This window comes from Ptychodera flava, chromosome 2 (genome assembly GCF_041260155.1).
Source record: "Ptychodera flava strain L36383 chromosome 2, AS_Pfla_20210202, whole genome shotgun sequence".
Lineage (NCBI taxonomy): Eukaryota > Metazoa > Hemichordata > Enteropneusta > Ptychoderidae > Ptychodera > Ptychodera flava.
In genome coordinates, this window is record NC_091929.1 from 23,599,843 (window position 1) to 23,611,404 (window position 11,562).

The 11,562-nt window shown below is 35.8% G+C and overlaps 1 protein-coding gene across 1 annotated transcript; it reads left to right on the plus strand.

Moving 5' to 3' along the window:
- Positions 1-266: 266 nt before the first annotated feature.
- Positions 267-9,687, plus strand: LOC139117320 (tyrosine kinase receptor Cad96Ca-like). The gene is made up of 10 exons (XM_070680337.1): positions 267-454; positions 2,024-2,161; positions 3,045-3,089; positions 4,046-4,301; positions 4,627-4,743; positions 5,105-5,322; positions 5,780-5,899; positions 6,573-6,684; positions 6,971-7,067; positions 7,229-9,687. Exons 1-10 carry the CDS (start codon positions 428-430, stop codon positions 7,497-7,499), a joined length of 1,401 nt encoding a protein of 466 aa, XP_070536438.1. The 5' UTR covers positions 267-427; the 3' UTR covers positions 7,500-9,687.
- The last annotated feature ends 1,875 nt before the right edge of the window (positions 9,688-11,562 follow it).

Consider the following 11,562-nt stretch of genomic DNA (forward strand, 5'->3'; position numbering starts at 1 on the left):
TTGGGACCGCAGTCGCCGGTTTTGTCACTGGCAGTCAGCAGGGCTGTGGTAGGAGGTCGTATAAAGCCGGGAACCCTATTGTAACGATTACCTTGGATATAACTGCATGCTGTCTTTCATAAAGATTTTGAAATGCTATTTCACTGAAGTTGAAAAGTGCTCTCGCACTGATTTGGATGGAAACGGCTGCGATCATGTTTTCAGCGGCAAAGTGCTCGGTAGCTAATATCTGATTAATCATTAACTTGACACACTTTTATAAGGATAACCCAGATAAACCCTGCACTGGTTTGACGTGTGCCTGCCTTCCACATGACAATGTATGCTTCTACTTGGAATATTTGGTTGCCATCGACACTACACAACTCAGTGACTTTCCAAATGGTAAACGGAATGTGTTATCAGAATAACTGTGGTCAATAATGCAATGTTAGAAACATCGGATGAAGTTGAGGTAAGTGATTGTCATGTACATGCTACATGTACAATCAAAAAGTCAAGCACTATCCCTTACAAGTTTTCATCGTTTAGGGCCAAATCATCGCCATATACCTCATCTAAATTTTATAATTTACTTTCAAACTTTAATTTTTTCATCTGGTAAACAACGCGGTGGTTTTTCAAAACAAAAATATGGCAATGTTATAATATTCAAAATAGCAAGTCACCAAATCCTACGTTGACGAAAGAGGGGTGAATAATAGCATATTGGCGGGAAATATTCACCTCGAGGATACCCAGACAGAATGAATAAGCTTATTATTGAGTTTTTCTCACTGTTTTCTCTATCAGTTCCTCTCCTTTTCTTCATCACAGTCCCTCTATGGATATAGGCACTGTGTCTCATGCTCTGAATGATCGGAGTAAATAAAATAAACGGTTATATATTCTAACCTAGCCTCTTATAAACCCTTTATTCATTTTACACCCATTACAAGGACGTTTATCTCTCATATACTTCATATACACATCTTGTAATTAATTAGTCAACACAACTAATTATGCTAATCCGTGGACTTATCAAGAGTTGGTCAACATTGCAAAGATAGAGATGTAAATGAAAGGGAGGTAAGTAACCTTTCCTATCTTTCGCGATGTTGACCAACCCGTAAAATCCCTGATAAGTCCACGGATTAGCATAATTAGTTGTGTTGACTAATTAATTACAAGATGTGTATATGAGAGATAAACGTCCTTTAATGTATGTAAAATGAATAAAGGGTAAGAGGCTAGGTCAGATTATATAACCGTTTATTTTATTTACTCCGATCAGTCAGAGCATGAAGACACATTCCCTATATCCATAGAGGGACTGTGATGAAGAAAAGGAGAGGAACTGATAGAGAAAACAGTGAGAAAAACTCAATAATGAGCTTATTAATACTGTCTGGGTAGCCTGTGGAAATATTCACCTCGAGGATCACCGAGCGAAGCGTCATTATTTCGCCCAAATATGTTAATTTTTATCCTCAACCGAATATGCGAGCCCACCGTTTACAATATAATTATAATATCATCAACTTAAATACAAGTGGACAAAGCCGTTGTTTTTACGCTAAGTAAGGACGAGTCACGAGCCTAGCCTCAACAAAAACTCTTAAAAAGAGCGTGGAAGAAGGCGCGCGCGTGCTCAGTTCATTGTATACAATACGGAAACGCAACGCTTTGATTACACATCAAACTTGAAGAATTTTACTTGATAACGCAAAGAAAGAAATTTATAAAATTTAATGTTATTGTTTCATCGCCGTCGCTGTTTGTTCATACTTTTGTGAGTTCATGAAGCTGCTCAAAACTAAAATTTAACAATCAAATTAACCACAAGTCGTTCACCTGTATACCGACTTAATGGCGCGTTGAGCTCTCAAGCTGGAGTTCGAAACATGCGCTAGCTTCCAAATGTTTCGTGCGCACGTTGGTCTTCTTGGCTGGCTCCACCCAATTAGATGGCCAGATTTAAGCTAAGTATGTTATAATATTTGAAACTTTGCTAAAATTTCCGTTTTGTTCGCAATTTTTTTAGATGTCATTGGGATCTCAACCGTCGACCGGGTCAAGTGCCGGAGCGGCTGCCGGGGCTACAATCGGCGTCATTGTCATCATCGCTATTATAGTAGTGATTGTGATATTTCTTTTCAGGAGGGGAACATTCACACATTGGGTAAGCAAAATATAATTTGTTAAAATTGTCATTTACCGCTCGCCTTACTTGTTAAACCATTTCTCATCCTTGATATGTGTGGTTGTATGACACGATGTAGCTACATGTATGACAACGCTTATCTCGCTTAACTCAAATGCACCTGTCCAAAGAATCTGTGGCAAATACGTCCCACCCATCTGCAGATGCATACTCTACATAAGCAATAAACCAAAAGACTACTTTTGCCCCTTAAGCTTTGTAATTTTAAGATTAAAAGCGCGGGGAAGTGCACAGGATCTATCCTATGGTATGAGAAAAAAGTTAAATGCAACATGGCCCACTACCTTGTCAGTCATTCCATAATCAAAGTATCCAAATCGACGCGTCCAAAGTCTATAAAAAATTTTGGGGTGACCAATTACGTCAAGGTTGACATAATGTCGCAAAATTATGACATCCATCGAACACTGTTTTACAAACATTGAAGAGTAGAAATACAAAAATACTTATGCACTATTTCTGGAATTCTAAACTAGAATGTTTCGATTGTAGGTAGCACTCTCTTATCTTACAATGTGGTCAAATGCAGCCCCTGCTTTCTTGAATTTTACGATTTGAATGTCATATTTGGATGTGACCAAATTGTTAGTATGTATTTTTTTAGATAATTTATTGCCTAGGTATGTTGTAAAAAATATACAAAATTACTTTTGACTGAGTGCAAGTGCTTTCTAATGCTGTTTTACGAAATAATACAAGTTTTGTTAAAGTATATTTTAAAAAGAACAAAACTAGCATATTAAATCATTTAGCAGAATTTAACAATGTAGAAATGTTACCCTCTCTCTCTCTCTCTCTCTCTCTCTCTCTCTCTCTCTCTCTCTCTCTCTCTCTGCGACAGAGGAAAGATATGTCTAGCTCTCTACCTCTCAGCAACGCTCGAACGGTGAGTTTTTCAACAATTCCTTCCTCACTTATCAGCGTCTTCTAGCTTCCATTCACTTCACATATTTCATCAGGACACCCTTATATTATACCAATTTTCTGAAACCACAACGCTCAAATGCTTATGCATTACAATTGAAACACTTTGAAATTTAATGAAGGGTATTTATGGTGTCTTATAATCAGTTCATAAAGGTCTTATTTGAATTTACGATATTGGACTGTCTCATCTAATCCTGCATAAATCAAAGACCTTTTCCTTGACAATTGCAAGAAAAAATATTACAAAAATGTGGATGACATTGACGTCAGAGAGTGTTTAAAGCCACAAGCGGCTATATAACCATATTATACGACATTATATGATATTCAGAGAGCAATCAACACAAGGCTAAACCCCCGGGGGTATTCCCTTACCGGTATACCGGTATGTGCCGCCTGAATCAGTCAGTTTTTAACGAAAATCCCCATATTGGGTCGTTTTATCAAAAAAGCTGCTAAACATGGTTAAAACAAAGCAAATGTCCCATCCTTTAGGAAAACCTTCACATACAATAGAATGCAAGTGAAAGTTCTGCAAATTTTTCTCACAAGTGTTAACAACGGGTCATATACATGGGTAGATGTTTTCGACCTGGACGGCACATCCCCGTATGAAAATAGTTGTACTCTCCCGGGGTTGAAAACCTAGCAGCGTAAATCAACTTTAGATTACGATATGAATCCTTTAATGGAACAACTTTTAATGCCAGCATAATAAAATGTAAAATATCACAAGAAAACCGAAACGGTAAAACGGTGGTGAAGCATAAATTTAACAATTTTAAAAACATGACTTAGCAAGTATATGTCATACAGAGAAGATATTATTGCGGTTTGAATACTTTCGATCTTCAACTGTTAAATTTTCATAATCTATGAATGCTTTACTCCGATTGTATGATTTTATGGCGACAGAAAACTGATGGCGTTGACAACTTGAGCTATGAGCAGAATCTGCAAGCTGGCACTTCCGTGAACAATTACACCCAGCATCAAAAGGTTATGAATACATCGAAGGGTAACGATTCCGCTTTTTCACGTGACGAGATGGAGTTCTCCTCAAATCAACTGGTGTTGAAAGACAAACTGAAGCCTGGAATTCACAAAGCCAAAGCTACAAACATCGCTGGCAAAAAGGGAGATTCGTTGGTTGCGGTCAAAGCTCTTAAAGGTGGGTACCATGTCTAAAATGTACATGTGAATCATTTAAAGTGGTACCCTTTCACAAAATGCTAAAAGCCAACAGCTTTGAAGGAATGTAGTGTAAGTCATATATAAGTTGCATTTGCAAGGAACATACTCAAGTACTGCATTCAATTTGACAAAGAATAGTCATTATTGATAAAATATAAAAAAAATTAAAGTACGGCTGTAGCAGTTCATCCACACACTGTCATAACTTTTTCGTCTATTTGCGAACACCAGAATGAAAAAGTCCCCTTTTTGTAATGAGATATACGTATTTTCATATCAACCATGCTCTGTTTTCACTTCAGATGTAACGAGCCGAACACAGCGCGAACACCTACTGAACGAGTTGGACATAATGCTGTCAATCATCCCACATGACAACATAATTCGACTGTTGGGTTGCATCACACAGTCAGGATCACGTGAGTACATCACTACAGTTAATTTGATCGTCTTCCACACAACTGGATATGGTAGAAATGCATTAGGAATGGCGGTAGCATTTTTTTTATCAGTACAGTGTCTCAATTTAACGGGGTTTTTATTCGTAAATAATACAGATCGAATTTCATTGGCCTGGGGAATTCAAACATATGAAGGACTTTGTTTGTGATGAAAGTTTTCAATCTGTGAAATGTTTACTATTCTTACTTTCAAATTGAAATGAATGTTTTAAAAGATATATAACTTAAATGTATGTTGTCAGACGAATGTCAAAATATCTTAGACAGAAAGCTGTCCTTCTGATGTATTTGTTCAAATAAACTTCCCTATCAAACTCAGCCAAGCCGAGCATCATTATGGAGTTCGCCCCCTTTGGCAACTTAGGGGAAGTATTGAAACGGAGCACCAGGCAGAACGATGACGTCAAAAATGGCGATGATGAAGACATTTATGCGTATACTGAAGTTTTTGAATCTAAGAACTCGTTGACGTCAGAACAGTTGATGTTATTTGCCGAACAGGTTCTGATTGGATTGGAACACTTGGCCAGTCAAAAGGTATAGTAACATACAGTACTTCAGAAACGCACGTTAATCCTAAATGTTAGCACAATAACTTAATTTGGTCGTTTTCATTAGGTTTAAACAAGTGCAACACCAACGTATCAAAAGTTTTGAATACAAATACGTAGACTGTTATGATATCAGGTCTGCTGTTGAGTTCAGGACAAATGTCACAGTTTGCAAAAAGACATTAATTTGACATAAAATTACAAATTCAGAATTATCGTTTGCTTCCAAACTGTTTAGAATCGACACGATATTTTTGAATATCTGAATAACACGATTTTTAATGAGATGTGCACTGCTCGTTTATACTTGATACAACGACGAGTGAAAGCAAGCTGGGGTCTTCATTTATTGATGAACATTTCCTCATAATATTGTAGCAACTCTTTGTCCGGATAATTGTTAATGAAAATGAAATCTTACCCAGAATAGTTTTCTTATCCAGATAATCCACCGAAAACTTGGCGTCAGAAATGTACTGCTTGGTGACGGAAAAGTCTGTAAGATTGCTTCTTTCTCCCATGCTATTCGATCGGACAAGGAAACTGTCAAGGATTCTCTTGGGGTGTGTAGCAAAGCCATTGAAATTTCATGAGTAAATATAGTAGAACGTAATGTAAACATGGACTCACTTTACTGCCAACAGATTAACTTCACGCTTATCGAAAGGCAGACACACAAATAAACAGACAGACAGTGTCAGATACATAAAGATATATATATATATATATATATATATATATATATATATATATATATATATTAAAGAGATGTTTGTATGCATATGTATTTACGTGTAATTGTATGTATGTATGTATGTATGTATGTATGTATGTATGTATGTATGTATGTATGTATGTATGTATGTATGTATGTATGTATGTATGTATGTATGTATGTATGTATGTATGTATGTATGTATGTATGTATGTATGTATGTATGTATATGTGTATATGTGAGTATGTATGTACCGCATTCCGTTAACAACCCTTTCAGAAGAGTTGCGAAAAGGTAAAGTGAACTACTAAATGGTACAAAGCATTTAACACCGATGCAAATTAGAACTTTACGTGAACGAAATCGCGCTTGATTATTATTTCTTCCAGATATTTATTGATGTTATCAGCAGACACATTAGCAGATACAGTTTTGGCAAACAAGACCAGACAGCCTGATTAGGAAATAGTTTAATTTAGCGGTCGCCTTCTAACTTATCAAAGACTGTTTGTTTCCGTAGGGTCGTCTTCCAATACGATGGATGGCACCGGAATCGTTGGTCTCGACCGAGTTCTCTCTCAAATCCGATGTGTGGACCTATGGCATCGTTTTGTGGGAGATAATCACCCTGGGTAAGCGATTGACACCTTTGACAATGTCGTGGTGATTTCGGAAGAGTTTATTGGTTGAAACTATAGTCGCAGAAGATGAGAGCCGTTCTCTACAACTATAGTGATTTAAATTTTGCTTCGAAATCATTCTGTTTTCGTTGAAGTTTATCGATCGAAATGAATAGGCTATATCTGCAGCCACTAACAAAAGTTAAACCTTTCATACAGGTGCAACTCTGCGATAGAGAGCAACAGTTTTTCCGAAAATTGACGGAAACATAAAAATTCAAACTTTTTTTCTAAACAGGTGCCTTACCATACCCCGGCCTGGTGAACAAGGAGATATCTGAACACATAAAACACGGACAGCGGATGGGAAAACCACCACACTGCACCGATGAAATGTATGCAATCTTCCTCATTTGCCGCTTGATAGTTTTAGTGCCATGCTCTATAACCTTTGACTGTATAATGCGTACGTGCGTGCATGCATGCATGTATGGTTGTGCATGTGTATTTGTGTATATATATAGTTTAACCTAAAAATCACTATTATTTCTTCCAGATATTCATTGATGTTGAAGTGTTGGTCACAGAATCCGAGAAACCGTCCTTCCTGTGCAGAAATACTCGCAGAGATCAGACGAATCACAAAGAACGAAGAAGTAGGTATTTCAATGCATGAGAATAGTATACACTTAGAAAAAGTGTTACTCCTCTTGAAATATGTTATCATTTTGCAGTTTCAAATAGTGTGCAGGACTCAATTGATAAATAGCTGTGGATTTAATGATATTACCGTAAAAGATTTTCAAATAAACATAGCCATTTACTAACGCTACCAAATTCATTCTAGGTCGTTGACCTCGACGAATACGACGGTGAACTGTATGGCGATATCGACGATCTGTAATGGATTACAAGGCTAGAGTTTGAGTGTTTGACGACTTCCTTGAGTAGTCAATTAGTCACTGTTCAATCACTTCAAAGTACCTGTTGATATTTATACAAGTTGGAAAGATTTGTTCTCCGAATTATCATCGCAAAATATGTTGAGATTTTTAAACTCCTTTGGAGGAACCACAAGATTTCCTAAATGATTTCATCATATTATTAAGTAAAACACATAAACGGAAATGTATGCTTATTATTACACAGATATTATAAGGTTTTATGGAGATAGTGAAAGCCTGATTTTCCTAAAATCTTCTGAATCCTCAAAACGACAGCAGATACAAACCCGACATCATATGTCTTCTATACTTTCCTCTAATCAAATTCCTATTGACCAGTCTTGTCATATATTCTCGATGAAGACATCTAGATCTATGATCAAATGATACAGAACCAAATTAACTTTAATATATAAGAAGAATTGTTAGCGATCAGGCCTTTTTCTGTATTTTACGAAACACACTCGGACAGAAAAGTTTTTCAAAATTGACTTTAAGACGGAACAAATCATTGCAGAATTAGCTCTTAATTATAAATACAGCTATAGTAAGATTATTGAACGATATGAAAAAAAATAGTATTTGAGTTTTAGTACAGCTTCTATTCAAGGAAAATCGGATGCAATGATTTTCACACAACTTTACATCACTGAAAAAGAATAGAAGACGATTTTACTCTAGTTCTTGTATAGCTTATACTGTAATTGGGTCATATTACATTTTTACGCATTTAGCGGTTTAACCCTGAATAGCCATCCATGATAACATTATCTGTGTTTTAGCTTAACGTATTTCTACCCAAGGCTTACTTATGTCAAAATACCTAGAATTGCTAGTCGCAAGGTTCCGGGCTTTCAATTTCAAGTAATTGTATTGGTAATCAAGTCTTACTCTTGAATATGAAGTTATATGTACCTATCATTGACCTATAAAGGTAGTTCACGCCTCGAAAGAGAAAGACTGAAAATTTTCCTGTGTTAACTCTGGAGAAAAATTTAAAAAATCCTTTAAGTTGAGCATTATAAGAGGTTGATCAGAAAAGAATTGAAAAAATAAGATTCCGAATAGCTGTCCTCTAGGCGCATTCTAACTTAAACAATCCTTGATAACTAAATTTTTGAGCAAAAGTATGGTTGACAAACTTGGAAGGATAACAGAACGGTTAATGTATCCAGGAGTTTCTGTTTCTCTGTAGAGTTACACTATAATCTGTTCTTGATTACACAAACTAAGAATGAGCTACTCACAATTCGCATCTATGGATGAGAATAAATGTGTTAATCTATATTTTAGGGAGGGTTATTTTTAATACACGCGCATGGCAAACAGAACACACCATGTTCAACTTCAAAACTCGATTTCAAAAAAACGATATTTTGCATGTGATTTGAACTTACCCAAATACGATATATTGCCAGAATAGCTCTTAGATGTCCCTACAACAAATACTTTTACAAAACATGCCTGGGTTTTGATTTTTTACGTCATCTTACGTATACCTTTCAGGACGTTTGCGCCTCGAAATAAAACTAGACTTACTTTTTCCCAAACTTTCCTCGAGCAAACTTTTGACCATTCTCTTTAGAAATCAAGAATAAATATCGGGGGTCACCGTGCAAATTTTGGTACTAGAGAAACAAATAACCCAATATTTACCGATACTTGAAATTCAAAATGGCCTCCATCAATGTCTTATCTCCATGGAGGAAAAATACAAATCCGATTTTCACATAACTAAGTCAGTGAAAACTTTATTTACTCCATAAGCTTCAAAATGAGCCCGCATAAGTGGTAGGTTTAAAAATTTTGTGAACATTTGGGAGTGTGAATATCTGTCCCCCAGTTGCATTTTACGTTAGGAACTTGTTTGCAGCACGCATATGCATAAGGTAAATGGGAATGCAGTTTGTACCGAATATTTTATTCATACGTGATGTTTTTATTCACATTTTCAGTGCGTTGAAAATTTTAGTGTCACTTTTTAAAAGCCTCGTCATTAATGAGGCTTCTAATATCCGAGTAACTTTGTTATTTTGCTATTCAAGTTTTAATAAACATATGTTAAAAATGGAACCCATATCACGTCTACCTATTTATTGATTGTTCGATTTAAACCACGTAATACTTGCGTCATGTACTTCGTTCTCATACACTAGTAGAATATTCATATCTAACTCCAAATCTTCAAGGTACCCTGACCTCCTAAAATTATTTACTTTGCAAATGGAAAAATCATGATGTCATGATATATTTATTGACAACTTTTTTGTTGGTGGACCTTACATATGCTTTCGTCGTTGTTAAATCTCTCCACCTATCTTTGGAAAGTATCAGAATATAATTCTTACCATTTTTTGAAGAAATCACAAATCTTGAAACCTATCAAACCTTTAGCCTTCATTTCTTACAGACCTGTAGGGATCATATCGGATAAACAGTCTGCCACCCACGGTGGCGATCTACTTTTCTTTCTTATTCGAATTCGTAATTTCTGGCACCAAGACAGAGAGATTGTAAATGCCATGGATGTAGTCACGGAACACACTAATTCTTGGTGATCCCGTTGTACTTCATCACGGGCCAGTCATCAAACGGTGAATAACTCTACTTCAATCACTGCTATGCGGCTTATCGATATTTCTTGCATAATTTTGTAAAACCTTAGATTCCCTACACAGCAAGAAAACTACAGGCAGATTTCAGTACATGCCTATAACAGAGTCTGATCAGTTGAGGGGGCTACATACAAATACTTTCTAATGTTTTCATATTTTCTGTGTCCAAATAGTAACACAAGAGAAATTATATTAGATGGCAAGAAAGCTTAAAATCTGATATAAATATTCTAATGACCATTTTAGACAACAAAAAAACGTGAGACCCGTGAAACTTCAGCTTAATTGTCAGGTACGTATTCAAAGCGGATAGTTTGGTAGACTACTGTTTCAGTGTTGGATTTATGCTGTAAATTATCTTTACAAGAGTTCTGGCCATCTTTGTAAAGTTGGAAATACATGTAAACTTCAGGAAAATAGGTACTATATAAGACGTCTTGCACTTCGGTTTCGCTGCGTTACCCAGAAGTGTCGAGAGTCTTGCAGTGTTCGCACCCAGATGGAATTCTAGGCCGCGCGATGTAGTCGTTGTACAGTGTGGAATTTCTACATCGCATTACCAAGTTGCATAGATAGCTCTCCTTTCAAGAGTGTTGTCTAAGAGACTGTTTGTTTGAACATTAAATGACATGTGTAGCAATATCTAATAGGCAACTTCTTCTGAAATACATGTTTAACGGCAAACTTACCTTAACACTTGAAATACCTCACAAAGTGATGTAAACCTATGCTGTTATTACTATTACCAAAGCTCAGCTATCTCAAACAAAATTCGGCAAAATAACTCAAGACACATTCCAAAGGCATAGAGAATTTTACGAGAGTTTTACGTTAAGGTATTTTAGAGTTTAGATTAATAAAAACGTTTAGTTTTCTTTGGAATTTATTTATAAATTTATTTATCACGCATGCAGGTCATCACAGCTTTCTTAAATCCCATTGAAGAATTACATTATTTATTTATTTATTTATTTATTTATTTATTTATTTATTTATTTATTTATTTGTTTATTTGTTTGTTTATTTATTTATTTGTTTATCTATTTATTTATTTATTTGTTTATTTGTTTATTTTTTGTTTGAACACAGTGAAAAAATACTAGAAATCATAAGGAAGTATATATTTTGTTTTACCATGCTACACAGCGAGGGCTACACTCATACCGGTTCCCATGAAAACGCTGACTTTTAAGTTCACTTATTTGGCAAACTATTACATTTAGCAACTCTCAATGATTTTCGCATACGCGCACTGCTGTCTGACTGAGTGTAACCAATTTCTTGTAAGACTAACTCGACACAAGCATGAATCACATAAAGAAGTAATTTTT